Source organism: Tachyglossus aculeatus, chromosome 8 (genome assembly GCF_015852505.1).
Source record: "Tachyglossus aculeatus isolate mTacAcu1 chromosome 8, mTacAcu1.pri, whole genome shotgun sequence".
Classification (NCBI taxonomy): domain Eukaryota; kingdom Metazoa; phylum Chordata; class Mammalia; order Monotremata; family Tachyglossidae; genus Tachyglossus; species Tachyglossus aculeatus.
This window is the reverse complement of record NC_052073.1, coordinates 6,817,581-6,835,114: the sequence shown is the minus strand read 5'-3', so window position 1 is coordinate 6,835,114 and position 17,534 is coordinate 6,817,581. Positions and strand designations below refer to the sequence as shown.

The 17,534-nt window shown below is 48.8% G+C and overlaps 1 protein-coding gene across 1 annotated transcript in view; it reads right to left on the bottom strand.

Annotated features, from left to right (window-relative positions):
• Window positions 1-17,534, bottom strand: part of SERINC3 (serine incorporator 3) — a 29,040-nt gene that overhangs the window by 5,961 nt on the left and 5,545 nt on the right. Inside the window, exons 2-7 of the mRNA XM_038750599.1 lie at window positions 15,226-15,387; window positions 10,817-11,010; window positions 8,702-8,781; window positions 5,827-5,964; window positions 2,372-2,541; window positions 330-420 (exon numbers count right to left, since the gene is read on the bottom strand). Of these exons, the coding sequence (XP_038606527.1) occupies window positions 330-420; window positions 2,372-2,541; window positions 5,827-5,964; window positions 8,702-8,781; window positions 10,817-11,010; window positions 15,226-15,387 (835 nt within the window). The remainder of the gene's footprint in view (window positions 1-329; window positions 421-2,371; window positions 2,542-5,826; window positions 5,965-8,701; window positions 8,782-10,816; window positions 11,011-15,225; window positions 15,388-17,534) is intronic.

Sequence of the window (17,534 nt, the reverse complement as noted above, 5' to 3'; positions counted from 1 at the left end):
GTTCGCTCCCACCCCCAAGACATTAACAGAACAGTGTTTTGCATAGTAAGCGCTTAATAAATGCCATTATTATTATTAATTATTGATAATAACGATGGCATTTGTTAAGCGCTTCCCGTGTGCCAGGCACTGGGGTGGATACAAGGTGATGGGTTTTGTCCCACAGGGCTCAAAAACCTTCCTCCCCCTTTTCCAGATGAGGTCACTGAGGCACGGGCCAATGAAGCGACTTGCCCAAGGTGACGCGCGGCAGACGAGGGGCAGGGCCAGGATTAGAACCCAGGTCCTTCGCCGCGCGGCAGGGCAAACGTCGTGGACGCCCTCCTTACCCGGTTCGTTAGACATGGCGGAAAACGTGAGATACATGGTGTAAAGGGTGATGATTGAGGACTGCAGAAGGCCCGAATGAGGGTTCGATTCCTGTTTCCAACGAGAAAGAGGGGAGAGAGGGGGGGAAAAAACATCTCCACGATCGCACGGACACTCGTGGACCTCACAAAGTCAACCTGATTCCCTGGAGCTAGTTAAACCGTTAATAATGATGCTATTTGGGAAGCGCTTACTCTGTGCCAAGCACCGTTCTAAGCGCTGGGGGAGATACCAGCTCATCAGGTTGTCCCCCGTGGGGCTCCCAGGCTTCATCCCCATTTGACGGATGAGGGAACTGAGGCCCACAGAAGTTGTGTCTCGCCCAGCATCACACAGCAGATAAGTGGTGGGGTGGAATTCAAACCCACCACCTCTGACTCCCAAGCCCGCGCCTGGGAGCCTGGAGGTCCTGGGTTCTAATCCCCGCTCTGCCGCTTGTCGGCTGTGTGGCCTCGGGCCAGTCACTTCACTTCTCTGGGCCTCAGTTCCCTCATCTGTAAAATGGGGAAGGAGACTGTGAGCCCCATGTGGGACGGGGACTGTGTCCAACCTGATTTGCTTCTATCCACCCCGGGGTTCAGTACAGTGCCTGTCTCCCCCTTCTAGACTGTGAGCCCGTTGTTGGGTAGGGACCGTCTCTATATGTTGCCAACTTGGACTTCCCAAGCGCTTAGTACAGTGCTCTGCACACAGGAAGCGCTCAATAAATACGATTGATGATAATGTCACCAACTTGGACTTCCCAAGCGCTTAGTACAGTGCTCTGCACACAGGAAGCGCTCAATAAATACGATTGATGATGATGATGTTGCCAACTTGGACTTCCCAAGCGCTTAGTACAGTGCTCTGCACACAGTAAGCGCTCAATAAATACAATTGAATGAATGAATGAATGAAAATGCTTAGCATATACCACAAGTATTATTATTATTATTCCTACTTTAGGAAGGATGTGGAATTTTATTCTCCCTGAGTAGAACGATGCTCCGGGGGGGGTGATTAGAGTGGCTAGCTTTCCCTCCCTTTCGGTGGCCAAAAGACAGGCCTCTTTCATCACTTTTCCCACAAGGTGTATACTGAAGAAATGGGCTTGGGAGTCCGAGGTCATGAGTTCGAATCCCAGCTCCGCCACTTAATAACAATAATGGTATTTATTAAGGCTTACTATGCGCAAGGCACTGTTCTAAGCGCTGGGGGGGATACAAGGTGATCAGGTTGTCCCACAGGGGGCTCACGGTCTTCATCCCCATTTTCCAGATGAGGGAACTGAGGCCCAGAGAAGTGAAGTGACTTGCCCAAAGTCACCCAGCTGTTCTAAGCGCTGGGGTGATGATAATAATAATGACTGTGGTATTTGTTAAGCGCTTACTATATGCCAGGCACTGTACTTAAAGTGCTGGGGTGATGATAACAATAATGACGGTGGTATTTGTTAAGCGCTTTTACTATATGCCAGGCACTGTACTGAGCGCTGGGGTAATAATAATAATAATAGTAATAATAATAATGATGGTATTTGTTAAGTGCTTACTACGTGCCAAGCACTGGGGGAGATCCAAGCTAATCGTGTCCCAAACGGGGCTCGCAGTCTTCATCTTCATTAGAGAAGCAGTGTGGCTCAGTGGGAAAGAGCCCGGGCTTTGGAGTCAGAGGTCATGGGTTCAAGTCCCGGCTCCACCACTTGTCAGCTGTGTGACTTTGGGCAAGTCACTTCACTTCTCTGTGCCTCAGTTCCCTCATCTGTTAAATGGGGATGAAGACTGTGAGCCCCACGTGGGACAACCTGATCACCTCGTATTCCCCCCAGCGCTTAGAACAGTGCTTTGCACATAGTAAGCGCTTAATAAATGCCATCATTATTATTATTATTATTATCCCCATTTTACGGATGAGGCAAAGAGAAGCGAGGTGACTGGCCCAAGGTCACCCAAGCAGACAAGCCAACTGTCATTTCCAAAGCGTTCGGGGGCGGGGAGGAGATGATGGAGAAGTTAGGCCAAACCTGAATTTTTGGACAGATGGAAACAACGGACACCAAAACGCAGAATATCAGGTTAAAGCTGATGAAGCACTTGTTCAAGGTGCAGCCGTCCGGTTTGGTGTAGTACACGAAAAGCAGCGCCGTGGCCGCGATGGACAGGAGGTAGAAGAGGCTGGTGAAAAACAACAGGGCTGGAAGACAGAAGGATCCGCGTTAAACTTCCCGCAACGAGGGATTCAACCGGGTCAGGACTCGTTCCTCTGTTCTGGACCAACTGAAGAAGGATAATAATAATAATGATGGCATTTATTAAGCGCTTACTATGTGCAAAGCACTGTTCTAAAGCTCTGGGGAGGTTACAAGGTGATCAGATTGCCCCTCGTGGGGCTCACAGTCTTAATTCCCATTTTACAGATGAGGGAACTGAGGCCCGGAGAAGTGAAGTGACTCGCCCAAAGTCACACAGCCGACAAGCGGCGGAGCCGGGATTTGAACCCATGACCTCTGACTCCAAAGCCCGGGCTCTTCCCACTGAGCCAAGCTGGATCACTCCCCCGTGTACACGAGAGACGCTCGCTTTCACTCAATCGGATTTACTAAGCGCTCACTGTGTGCAGAGCACTGCAGTAATAATAATAATGATGGTATTTATAAGCGCTTACGATATGCCCTGCACTGTTCTAAGCGCTGGGGTAGATACAAGGTCATCAGGTTGTCCCATGGGGGGCTCAGTCTTCATCCCCATTTTACATCAGGTTGTCCCACGGGATCTTCATCCCCATTTTACAGGTGAGGGAACTGAGGCCCAGAGAAGCGATTTGCCCAAAGTCACACAGCTGGCAAGCGGCAGAGTCGGGATTCGGACCCACGGCCTCTGTACTAAGCGCTTACTTTCCAAATAACAATAAATAATAATGGTATTTATTAAGCGCTTACTATGTGCAAAGCACTGTTCTAAGCGCTGGGGAGGTTACAAGGTGATCAGGTTGTCCCACGGGGAGCTCACAGTCTTAATCCTCATTTTACAGATGAGGGAACTGAGGCCCAGAGAAGTGACGTGACTTGCCCAAAGTCACACAGCTGACGTGTGGCAGAGCCGGGATTTGAACCCATGACCTGTGACTCCAAAGCCCGGGCTCCTTCCACTGAGCCACGCTGCTTCTCCAAACGGACGGCATCCCACTGTTGGGTAGGGACCGTCTCTATGTGTTGCCAACTTGTACTTCCCAAGCGCTTAGTACAGGGCTCTTCACACAGTAAGCGCTCAATAAATACCACTGATTGATTGATTATTATCATTATTGCACGGAGCCCTCTACTAAGTGCTTGGGAGAAAAAATGGTCAATAGGCACAATCCCTACTCTCCTGACATGTGCAACTGAAAACTAAACGTGAAGATGGAAATTCCAATAAAATGAACTCAAAGTCGTTTCCTCTTCCTAACGAGAATAACAATAACAATAGTAATGACTATGTATATATGTTTGTATATATTTATTACTCTACTTGTACATGTTCTATTTATTCTATTTTGTTAATATGTTTTGTTTTGTTCTCTGTCTCCCCCTTCTAGACTGTGAACCCACTGTTGGGTAGGGACCGTCTCTGGATGTTGCCAACCTGTACTTCCCAAGCGCTTAGTACAGTGCTCTGCACACAGTAAGCACTTAATAAATTCGATTGAATGAATGAATGACTGCGGTATTCGTTACGCTCTTACTGTGTGCCAGGCACTGTTCTAATACAAATTAATCCGTTTGGACACGGTCCCTGTCCCCCACGGGGCTCAGGGTCAATCCCCATTTTACAGATGAGGGAACTGAGGCCCAGGGAAGTGACCTGCCCGAGGTCACAAGGCAGATGAGAGGCGGAGCCGGGATAATGATAATAATAATGATGGCATTTATTGAGCGCTTACTGTTCTAAGCGATGGGGAGGTTACAAGGTGATCAGGTTGTCCCACGGGGGGCTCACAGTCTTGACCCCCATTTTACAGATGAGGGAACTGAGGCCCAGAGAAGTGAAGTGACTCGCCCAAAGTCCCACGGCTGACAACTGGCGGAGCCGGGATTGGAACCCGTGACCTCTGACTCCAAAGCCCGGGCTCTTTCCACTGAGCCAGGCTGCTTATGCTCTAGCCCCTAGGCCACACTGCTCTTCTTCTCCTACCTTACTCCACATCCCTTCTGAATTTCGAGGCACCCTATTTTCATTCATTCATTCATTCCTTCATCTTTATTGAGCGCTTACTGTGTACAGACCACTGTACTAAGCGCTTGGAAAGTACAGTTTGGCAACAGAGAGAGACGGTCCCTACCCAACGACGGGCTCACAGTCTAGAAGGGGGGAGACGGACACCAAAACAAGTAGACAGGCGGCAATAGCATCAATAGAAATAAACAGAATTATAGCTATATACACATCATTAATGAAATAAATAGAGCAGCGTGGCTCAGTGGAAAGAGCCCGGGCTTTGGAGTCCGAGGTCATGGGTTCGAATCCCGGCTCCGCCACTTGTCCGCTGACACTGGGTGAGTCACTTCACTTCTCTGGGCCTCAGTTCCCTCATCTGTCAAATGGGGATGAAGTCTGTGAGCCCCCCGTGGGACAACCTGAGCACCTTGTAACCTCCCCAGCGCTTAGAACGGTGCTTTGCACATAGCAAGCGCTTAATAGATGCCATCATTATTATTGTTACAAATATACACAAGTGCTGTGGGGCCGGGAGGGGGGTAGGGCAGAGGGAGGGAGTCGGGGCGATGGGGAGCGGAGGAAAAGGGGGGCTCAGTCCGGGAAGGCCTCCTGGAGGAGGTGAGCTCCTGGCCCTCCCCGTCCCACCTGATCTCTTACTGACGGAATCGAGTCCGTTCCCCATCCCCACAGCACCTGTATATATGTACATATGTTTGTACAGATTTATTACTCTATTTATCATCATCAATTGTATTTATTGAGCGCTTACTGTGTGCAGAGCACTGTATTAAGCGCTTGGGAAGTCCAAGTTGGCAACATATAGAGACAGTCCCTACCCAACAGGGGGCTCTCAGTCTAAAAGGGGGAGACAGAGAACAAAACCAAACATACTAACAAAATAAAATAAATAGAATAGATATGTACAAGTAAAATATGTAAATAGAGTAATAAATATGTACAAACATATATACATATATACAGGTGCTGTGGGGAAGGGAAGGAGGTTAGATGGGGGGGATGGAGAGGGGAACAAGGGAGAGGAAGGAAGGGGCTCAGTCTATTTATTTTACTTGTACATAGCTATTCTATTTATTTTATTTTGTTAATATGTTTGGTTTTGTTCTCTGTCTCCCCCTTCTCGACTGTGAGCCCGCTGTTGGGTAGGGGCCGTCTCTAGATGTTGCCAACTTGGACTTCCCGAGTGCTTCTGCACACAGTAAGCGCTCAATAAATATGATTGATTGATTGATTGATTGAGTCATTTAGGTTTTCTGTTTCCTACCTGCATACCAACACCGGGCATTTCCCTCTTCCATTCGCCCCACCCAGGATTCGTTCCAGCCGTGGGCGAAGTCGACGAGCAGCACCAGCTGAATGAGGATGAACAGGGCGGCCCCGATGATGCCTACGTAAAACCAGACTGAAAAGAGAAATGAAACCAGTTTACCCTCTTCTCTCTCCTTCCCCGTCACGAGACCGGCCTGCGACCGACTTCGAAGACCAGTCTGACTGGGGTGGATCGATCAATGGCGTTCGTTGAGCGCTTACTACGTGTACAGCGCTCGGGAGAGCCCACTGTTGGGTAGGGACCGTCTCTAGATGTTGCCAACTTGTACTTCCCAAGCGCTTAGTACGGTGCTCCGCACACAGTAAGCGCTCAATAAATACGATTGAATGAGTGAACGAATGAGAGGCGAGTACAACAGAATTAGCAGGCACGCTCCCTGCCCATTACGAGCTTTATCACTCTATTTATTTTACTTGTACATATTAACTATTCTATTTATTTTGTTAATGTTGTGCATATAGCTGTAATTCTATTTGTTCTGACAATTTTGACACCTGTCTACATGTTTTGTTCTGTCATCTGTCTCCCCCTTCTCAACTGTGAGCCCGTTGTTGGGTAGGGACCGTCTCTATATGTTGCCAACTTGGACTTCCCAAGCGCTTAGTACAGTGCTCTGCACACAGTAAGTGCTCAATAAATATGATTGAATGGATGAATGAATGAATAAAGTCTAGAGGGGGAAGGTGATGAGAGCAAATGCTCGCCACAAGTTGGGGAACGTGTCCATTTATTGTTATAGTGTAATAATAATTATAATAATAATAACTGTGGTATTTGTTAAGCACTTACTGTGTGCCAGGCACTGTACTAAGCGCTGGGGTGGATACAAGCAAATCAGTTCGGACACGGTCCCTGTCCCACATGGGGCTCACAGGCTCACTCCCCAGAGAAGCAGCGTGGCTCAGTGGAAAGAGCCCGGGCTTTGGAGTCAGAGGTCGTGGGTTCAAATCCCGGCTCCGCCAACTGCCAGCTGGGTGACTTTGGGCAAGTCACTTCACTTCTCTGGGCCTCAGTTCCCTCATCTGGAAAGTGGGGATGAAGACTGTCAGCCCCCTGTGGGGCAAATTGATCGCCTTGTAACCACCCCAGCGCTTAGAGCAGTGCTTTGCACATAGTAAGTGCTTAACAAATGCCATTATTATTATTATTTTATAGATGAGGTCACTGAGGCCCAGAGAAGTGAAGCGACTTGGCCAAGGTCATACAGCAGACAAGTGGCGGAGCAGGGATTAGAACCCATGACCTCCTGAGTCCCAGGCCCGGGCTCCATCTGCTACGCCATGCTGCTTCTCTGTATGTACTGTCCCAAGCGCTTAGTACAGTGCTTTGCCCGCAGTAAGCGCTCAATAAATACGACTGAATGAATGAACGTGCAAGTTCCAACCTCTGCTCCAGAGCCTTTACAAGAGACATTTTCTGGCCGTGTCCTTTGGGAGTTCTGCACCTGACTCGGCTCGGAGAAAGGATAACCGAGAGTCTGCTTTAGCAGCTAACAATCCGAACCATCTCAAGACCCCGTCTTTTGCTTCACGATATTCCTTCAGTCGTATTTATTGAGCGCTTAGTGTGGGCAGAGCACTGGCCTAAGCGCTTGGAAAGCACAACTCGGCAACAGACGATCCCTGCGTCCGACAACGGGCTCACAGTCAAGAAGGGGGGGAGACAGACTTCAGAACAAGTAAACGGTCATCAAGAGTGTCAATATATATATATATATATTTTTTAGGGGAATGAGAGGAACCCAAGATGCAGTTCAAGCACCGTGTTAAACTATCACCGCGCAAGGGGCAGTGGGCTAATTCTGGGCTTCGAGTGGCCTCGTCTGGACTTCCTGACAGGGATGACGTGAGTTTTCCACACCGACCTCAACGGCAGGACTGTTTTTACCTCACCGCGGTTCCGGCGGAAACGGTTCTGTCCAAGATCCACGACGGGACACGGTGTCCGTTTACTAACCGCACTGTACGACGGAGGGGCCCGGCTCCCACCAGATTGAGCCCCTTCCTTCCTCTCCCCCTCGTCCCCCTCTCCATCCCCCCCCATCTTACCTCCTTCCCTTCCCCACAGCACCTATATATATGTATGTATGTTTGTACATATTTATTACTCTGTTTATTTATTATCTTACTTGTACATATCTATTCTATTTATTTTATTTTGTTAGTATGTTTGGTTTTGTTCTCTGTCTCCCCCTTCTAGACTGTGAGCCCACTGTTGGGTAGGGACCGTCTCTATATGTTGCCAACTTGGACTTCCCAAGCGCTTAGGCCAGTGCTCTGCACACAGTAAGCACTCAATAAATACGATTGATTGATTGATAGACAGCCCTCAATCCCTTTTCCTTTGTTCCTCTCCTTTCTGCACCACTTATACACTTAGATCACATAGGCTTGGGGTCAGAGGTCGTGGTTTCAGAGCGCTTGGGACGTACAAGTTGGCAACATAAGTCACACAGCTGACAGTCGGCGGAGCCGGGATTACAGTACTACTATACTGTACTTTTAGACTGTGAGCCCACTGTTGGGTAGGGACTGTCTCTATGTGTTGCCAATTTGTACTTCCCAAGCGCTTAGTACAGTGCTCTGCACATAGTAAGCGCTCAATAAATACGATTGATGATGATGATGATGATGTACTAAGTGCCAGGGTAGATACAAGATACTCAGGTCAGACACAGTCCCTGTTCCCGTTGTTGGGTAGGGACCGTCTCTACATGTTGCCGACTTGTACTTCCCAAGCGCTTAGTCCAGTGCCCTGCACACAGTGAGCGCTCAATAAATACGTCAGCCCCCAGACCGCGGGTCCGTACCTGTGGAGAAAGGCTCGTTGGGGATGTGGAAGGCTCCCACCATGATACCCACCACGGCGGCTATTTTGAAGAACCAGAACCTATCGGAATACAAGGAGGCACGTCAGAAATCTGTCGGCCGGTCCGGACGATATTAAGAAAAAAGAAATACGGTAGTTATTCGACGACTGCTCTGTGTCAAGCCCCGTTCTAAGTGCCGGGTAGACACAAGTCAAGCAGGTTGGAGACGCAGTCCCTGTCAATCAATCAATCGTATTTATTGAGCGCTTACTGTGCGCAGAGCACCATACTAAGCGCTTGGGAAGTACAAGTTGGCAACATAGAGAGACAGTCCCTACCCAACAGTGGGTTCACGGCCTTCAGCAGGGAAGCAGCAGCGTGGCTCAGTGGAAAGAGCCCGGGCTTGGGAGTCAGAGGTCGTGGGTTCAAATCCCGGCTCCGCCCCTTGTCAGCTGGGTGACTTTGGGCAAGTCACTTCACTTCCCTGTGCCTCAGTTCCCTCATCTGTCAAACGGGGATGAAGACGGTGAGCCCCATGGGGGACAACCTGACCACCTTGTATCTCCGCCAGCGCTTAGAACGGTGACGGGCATGTAGTAAGCGTTAACAAATATCATTATCATCATCAAAATCAACCTCATTTTCCAGATGAGGTAATGGAGGCCCAGAGAATAATAATAATAATGCTACTGACTTGATCCTCTGTTTATTTTACTTGTACATATTTATTCTATTTATCTTATTTTGTTAATATGTTTTGTCGTTTCTCTCCCATTGTTGGGTAGGGACCGTCTCTATATGTTGCCAATTTATACTTCCTCAAGCGCTTAGTCCACTGCTCTGCACACAGTAAGCGCTCGATAAATACAATTGGATGAATGAATGAATGGAGATGACATTAATAAATGTCATCATTATTATTATTAAAATGGGGATGAAGACTGTGAGCCCCCCCATGGGACAACTGATCACCTTGTAACCTCCCCAGAGCATAGAACAGTGCTTTGCACATAGTAAGCGCTTAATAAATGCCATCATTATTATTATTAAAATGGAGATGAAGACTGTGAGCCCTCCGTGGGACACCCTGATCACCTTGTAACCTCCCCAGCGCTTAAAACAGTGCTTTGCACATAGTAAGCGCTTAATAAATGCCATCATTATTATTATTAAAATGGGGATGAAGACTGTGAGCCCCCCATGGGACAACCTGATCACCTTGAAACCTCCTCAAGTGCTTAGATCAGTGCTTTGCACATAGTAAGCACTTAATAAATGCCATCATTATTATTATGATTAAAATGGGGATGAAGACTGTGAGCCCCCGTGGGACAACCTGATCACCTTGAAACCTCCCCAGCGCTTAAAACAGTGCTTTGCACATAGTAAGCGCTTAATAAATGCCATCATTATTATTATTATTAAAATGGGGATGAAGACTGTGAGCCCCCGTGGGACAACCTGATCACCTTGAAACCTCCCCAGCGCTTAAAACAGTGCTTTGCACATAGTAAGCGCTTAATAAATGCCATCATTATTATTATTATTAAAATGGGGATGAAGAGTGAGCCCCCCCATGGGACAACTGATCACCCTGTAACCTCCCCAGCGCTTAGAACAGTGCTTTGCACATAGTAAGCGCTTAATAAATGCCGCCATTATTATTATTAAAATGGGGATGAAGAGTGAGCCCCCCCCCATGGGACAACTGATCACCCTGTAACCTCCCCAGCGCTTAGAACAGTGCTTTGCACATAGTAAGCGCTTAATAAATGCCATCATTATTATTATTAAAATGGGGATGAAGACCGTGAGCCCCCCGTGGGACAACCTGATCACCTTGTAACCTCCCCAGCGCTTAGACCAGTCCTTTGCACAAAGTAAGCGCTTAACGAATGCCATCATCATTATTATTATTATTATTATTAACGCCTGCTGGTCCAGGGGAGTTGGCCGTAGTGTGTGCCCTCATCATTATTAAGCGCTTAGTACAGTGCTCTGCACATAGTAAGCGCTCAATAAATACGATTGATGATTATTATTAACCCCTCCTGGTCCAGGGGAGTTGGCCGTAGCGTGTGGCCCAGAGACGCCGAGGCCCGCTCCCCGACATACCCGTTCTGCACCGCGCCTCGCCATTCGCTGCTGGTTTTCACGTTCACCATGATGAGGGCGAAGAGGAGGAAGAAGACGGTCAGGGCGAAGTGGATGCAGTAGACGGCCTTGTAGCCCACCAGGGCGTCACAGTCGACGTAGCCGTCCACGTACGGTAGCTGCGTTCCCACACCCCTCTCGCAGAATCCAGGGACCTGGGAGAAGCCAGCGGATCCATCGCGTTCGGAACGGCCCAACGCGACTGTATAATAACGGTATTTGTTAAGCGCTTACTACGCGGCCAGCACTGCTGTAGGCGCTGGGTTAGATCCGAGCTAATCAGATTGGCCTCGGTCCCTGTCCCCCCGTGGGGCTCGCAGTCTTCACCCCCGGTTTCCAGATGAGACAACTGAGGCCCGGAGAAGTGAAGCGACTTGCTCAAAGTCACACAGCGGGCGAGTTCTTCTAGACCGTGAGCCGCTGTTGGGGACCGTCTCTAGATGTTGCCAACTTGAGCTTCCCAAGCGCTTAGTACAGTGCTCTGCACACCGGAAGCGCTCAATAATAATAATAATGATGGTATTTGTTAAGCGCTTACTATGTGCAAAGCACCGTTCTAAGCGCCGGGGAGGATACAAGGCGATCAGGTTGTCCCACATGGGGCTCACAATCTTAATCCCCGTTTTACAGATGAGCTAACTGAGGCCCAGAGAAGTTAACTGACTTGCCCGAAGTCACACAGCTGACAAGTGGTGGAGCCGGGATTTGAACTCCTGACCTCTGACTCCAAAGCCCGGGCTCTTTCCACTGAGCCACGCGGCTTTTCGATGGAACTTTCGCCGCCCATGGCGAGCGCACAAAATGAAGTGACTTGCTCAAAGTCACACAGCGGGTGAGTTCTTCTAGACTGTGAGCCGCTGCTGGGGAGGGACCGTCTCTAGATGTTGCCAACTTGTGCTTCCCAAGCGCTTAGTACAGTGCTCTGCACACCGGAAGCCTTCTATAAATACGATTGAATGAATGAATGAAAATGACGCCCAAAAAATGACGCCAAAGGAGCCACCACCCTGTCAGGCCTCGGGCGATTCTCTCCCACAGGATCACGGTGCGATGATTTAGTCGCTGCTCACTATGGGATAAGCCCGGCCTCAATCAATCAATCAATCAATCGTATTTATTGAGCGCTTACTGTGTGCAGAGCACTGTACTAAGCGCTTGGGAAGTCCAAGTCGGCAACACATAGAGACGGTCCCTACCCAACAGCGGGGCCTCGTGGACAGAGCCCGGATCTGGGAATCCGAAAGGCCTGGGAGCTCTCATTCCTTCACTCGATCGCCTTTATTGAGCGCTTACTGTGTGCAGAGCACTGTACTAAGCGCCTGGGAAGTAGAAATCGGCAGCAGGTAGAGACGGTCCCCACCCAACAACAATCATAATCATATTTATTGAGCGCTTACTGTGTGCAGAGTGCCGTAGTAAGCACTTGGGAGAGTACATTATAACACAGTAGTTAGGCACGTTTCCTGCCCACAAGGAGTTTACAGTCTAGAGGGATTAACCTCATCAACATTATTAATACAATAAATACAATTGATTGATTGATATTATTATTACTGACATCATCACCTGTATATATGGTTGTACATATTTATTACTCTATTTATTTATTTATTTTACTTGTACATTTCTATCCTATTTATTTTATTTTGTTGGTACGTTTGGTTCTGTTCTCTGTCTCCCCCATTTAGACTGTGAGCCCACTGTTGGGTAGGGACTGTCTCTATGTGTTGCCAATTTGTACTTCCCAAGCGCTTAGTACAGTGCTCTGCACATAGTAAGCGCTCAATAAATACGATTGATTGATTGATTGATTGATTGATCAACCATATTTATTTAGGGCTTACTATGAGCAGAGCACTGTATCGGGTGTTTGGGAGAGTCCAACACAACAGGATTAGCAGCATGGCTCAGTAGGGAAGAGCCCGGGCTTTGGAGTCAGAGGTCATGGGTTCAAATCCCGGCTCCGCCAAGTGTCGGCTCTGTGACTTTGGGCAAGTCACCTAACTTCTCTGGGCCTCAATTAGCTCACCTGGAATATGGGGATTAAGACTGGGAGCCCCACGAGGGCAACCTGATCACCTTGTAACCTCCCCAGTGCTTAGAACAGTGCTATGCACATAGTAAGTGCTTAATAAATGCCATCATTATTATTATTATTATTATTAATTAGCAGACACATTTTCCTGCCCATAATGAGCTTACAGTCTAGAGAGGGAGAAAAACATTAAGAAGAATAAGTAGAGCCCGGGCTTTGGAGTCGGAGGTCATGGGTTCAAATCCCTACTCCGCCACTTGTCAGCTGTGTGACTTTGGGCAAGTCACTTCACTTCTCTGGGCCTCAGTTACCTCATCTGTAAAATGGGGATGAAGAGTGTGAGCCCCCCGTGGGACAACCTGATCACCTTGTAAACTCCCCAGCGCTTAGAACATAGTAAGCGCTTAATAAATGCCATTATTATTATTATTATTATTAACGGGCTCCCAGATCCTCCTGCAAGGGGATGCCGCAAAAGAATAACAAGGAGGGGCTCTCGGGGGCACTTGGAGGATGGGCTTGTGAGTCACAAGGTCACGGGTTCTAATCCTGGCTCTGACACTTGTCCGTGGCGTGACCTTGGGCAAGTCGCTTCATTTCACTGGGCCTCAGTTCTCTCATCTGTGAAACGGGCATCGAGACTGCGAGCCCCACGTGGGGCAGGGGCTGTGTCCAACCTGATTTTCTTGTATCTACCCCAGCGCTTAGTACAGTGCCCGGCATATAGTAAGCACTTAACAAATACCATCATCGTTATTATTATTATCATCTACCCCAGCTTTTAGTAAGGTGCTGGCGCATAAAAAGCATAGAAGTAGCGCGGCTCAGTGGAAAGAGCATGGGCTTTGGAGTCGGGGGTCATGGGTTCGAATCCTGACTCTGCCAATTGTCAGCTGTGTGACTTTGGGCAAGTCACTTCACTTCTCTATTTATTTATTTATTTATTTTACTTGTACATATCTATTTATTTTATTTTGTTAGTATGTTTAGTTTTGTTCTCCGTCTCCCCCTTTTAGACTGTGAGCCCACTGTTGGGTAGGGACTGTCTCTATATGTTGCCAACTTGCACTTCCCTAGCACTTAGTACAGTGCTCTGCACACAGTAAGCGCTCAATAAATATGATTGATTGATTGATTCTCTGGGCCTCAGTTCCCTCATCTGTAAAATGGGGATTAAGACTGTGAGCCCCCCAGGGGACAACCTGATCGCCTTATAACCTCCCCAGCGTTTAAAACAGTGCTATGCACATAGTAAGCGCTTAATAAATGTCATCATTATAGAAAAGCACTTGCCCAAAGTCACACAGCTGACAAGTGGCGGAGCCAGGATTCGAACCCATGACCTCTGACTCCAAAGCCCGGGCTCTTTCCACTGAGCCACGCTGCTTCCTACCTTGTAACCTCCCCAGCGCTTAGAACAGTGCTTTGCACATAGTAAGTGCTCAACAAATACCATCATTATTGTTATTATTATTCTCTGGGCCTCAGTGACCTCATCTGTTAAATGGGGATGAAGACTGTGAGCGCCACGTGGGACAACCTGATGACCTTGTATCCCCCCTCAGCGCTTAGAACCGTGCTTGGCACATAGTAAGCGCTTAAGAAATGCCATCATTATTATTATTATTATTATCTGGGCCTCAGTGACCTCATCTGTCAAATGGGGGATGAAGACTGTGAGCGCCACGGGGGACAACCTGATCACCCTGTGTCCCCCCCCCCAAGCACTTAGAACAGTGCTTTGCACATAGTAAGTGCTTAACAAATGCCATCATTATTGTTATTATTATTATTCTCTGGGCCTCAGGTTCCTCATCTGTCAAATGGGGATGAAGACTGTGAGCGCCACGTGGGACAACCTGATCCCCTTGTATCCCCCCCAGTGCTTAGAACAGTGCTTGGCACATAGTAAGCGCTTAAGAAATGCCATCATTATTGTTATTATTATTATTATCTGGGCCTCAGGCTCCTCATCTGCCAAATGGGGATGAAGACTGTGAGCGCCACGGGGGACAACCTGATCACCTTGTATCTCCCCCCAGCGCTTAGAACAGTGCTTGGCACATAGTAAGCGCCTAACAAATGCCATCATTATTGTTATTATTATTATTATCTGGGCCTCGGTGACCTCATCTGTCAAATGGGGGATGAAGACTGTGAGCGCCACGTGGGACAACCTGATGACCTTGTAACCCCCCCCAGCACTTAGAACAGTGCTTGGCACTTAGTAAGCGCCTAACAAATGCCATTATTAGTATTGTTGTTATTATTGTTGTTATTATTATCATTATTATTATTATTATCTGAGCCCCAAGGCGGTCCCAGGGGCCGTTACCTTTTTCAGCTGCACCTCCATCCCCGGGATCAGCATGATACAGGCCACCATGGTCCCCAGGAGCAGAATGAAGGAGTAGAGGAGGCGCGTCAGGGTAGAATTCTTGGTGTTGGGACAACAGCTGCACAACAGACACGTGGCGCCGCTGCACAGGCACGGGATCTGCAACAGGAGACACACACAAAGGGACTGCGTCGGCACCCACACCCAGCCACAGTCGCACTCGCGGCTTCACGGGGCAGGAAGGAAAACCTCATCGGAGGAGGAGGAGGACTCGGCCCCGACGTGACGACGGCCATCTGAAGCAGCGTGGCTCCGCGGAAAGAGCCCGGGCTTGGGAGCCAGAGATTGTGGGTTCAAATCCCAGCTCTGCCGCCTGTCGGCTGGGTGACTTTGGGCGAGTCACTTCACTTCTCTGGGCCTCAGTTCCCTCATCTGTCAAATGGGGATGAAGACGGTGAGCCCCCCGTGGGACAACCTGATCGCCTTGTAACCTCCCCAGCGCTTAAAACGGGGCTTTGCACAAAGTAAGCGCTTAATAAATGCCATCAGTATTATTATTATTATTATTATTATTATTATGGAGAAGCAGTGTGGTTCCGTGGAAAGAGCCCGGGCTTGGGAGCCAGAGATTGTGGGTTCAAATCCCGGCTCTGCCGCCTGTCGGCTGGGTGACTTTGGGCGAGTCACTTCACTTCTCTGGGCCTCAGTTCCCTCATCTGTCAAATGGGGATGAAGACGGTGAGCCCCCCGTGGGACAACCTGATCGCCTTGTAGCCTCCCCAGCGCTTAGAACGGGGCTTTGCACAAAGTAAGCGCTTAATAAATGCCATCAGTATTATTATTATTATTATTATTATTATTATGGAGAAGCAGCGTGGTTCCGTGGAAAGAGCCCGGGCTTGGGAGCCAGAGACTGTGGGTTCAAATCCCAGCTCTGCCGCCTGTCGGCTGTGTGACTTTGGGCAAGTCACTTCACTTCTCTGGGCCTCAGTTCCCTCATCTGTCAAACGGGGATGAAGACGGTGAGCCCCCCGTGGGACAACCTGATCACCTTGTAACCTCCCCAGCGCTTAGAACGGTGCTTTGCACAAAGTAAGCGCTTAATAAATGCCATCAGTATTATTATTATTATTATTATGGAGAAGCAGCGTGGCTCCGTGGAAAGAGCACGGGCTTGGGAGTCAGAGGTTGTGGGTTCGAATCCCGGCTCCGCCACCTATCAGCTGTGTGACTTTGGGCAAGTCACTTAACTTCTCTGTGCTTCAGTTCCCTCATCTGTCAAATGGGGATGAAGACGGTGAGCCCCCCGTGGGACAACCTGATCACCTTGTAACCTCCCCAGCGCTTAGAACAGTGCTTTGCACATAGGAAGCGCTTAACAAATACCATTATTATTATTATAATTATCATTATTATTCAAAGGCCTCCTGAAACCTCATCTCTTCCAGGACAGGCCTCCTCTGACTAATCTCTAATCTCTCTGGCCTATTTTCTTTCCTAATGCATCATACCCACACTTGGGCCCCACCAGATTTCTGCACATCATCATCAATCGTATTTATTGAGCGCTTACTATGTGCAGAGCACTGTACTAAGCGCTTGGGAAGTACAAACTGGCAACACATAGACAGTCCCTACCCATATATGCACATATACCTACCTACTCCGTTGCTTCTCCTTCCAGTATTTGATTTTCCTGCCTGTGTCCCTCGCTAGATTGGAAGCTCTCGGAGAGCAAGGATTGTGCCGGCCCCACCCAAGTGCTTAGTACAGTGATCTACCCGTAGCAAGCCCTTAACAAATAATATTTACTGAGAAGCAGCCGACATAATGGCTAGAATGCGGGCCTGGGAGCCCGAAGGTCCTGGGTTCTAATCCCAGCTCCGCCACTCGCCCGCTGTGTGACCTTGGGCAAGTCACTTCGCTTCTCCGGGCCTCAGTTCCCTCACCTGGAAAATGGGGAGGGAGACTGTGAGCCCCCCACGTGAGACAGGGACTGGGTCCAACCCGAGAAGCAGCGTGGCTCAGTGGAAAGAGCCCGGGCTTTGGAGTCAGAGGTCGTGGGTTCGAATCCCGGCTCCGCCACTTGTCTGCTGTGTGACCTTAGGCAAGTCACTTCACTTCTCTGGGCCTCAGTTACCTCATCTGTCCAATGCGGATTAAGACTGTGAGCCCCCCGTGGGACGAACTGATCACCTCGTAACCTCCCCAGTGCTTAGAACAGTGCTTTGCACATAGTGAGCGCTTAATAAATACCACCATCATTATTATTATTATTTGCTCGTATCCACCCCGGCGCTTAGTGC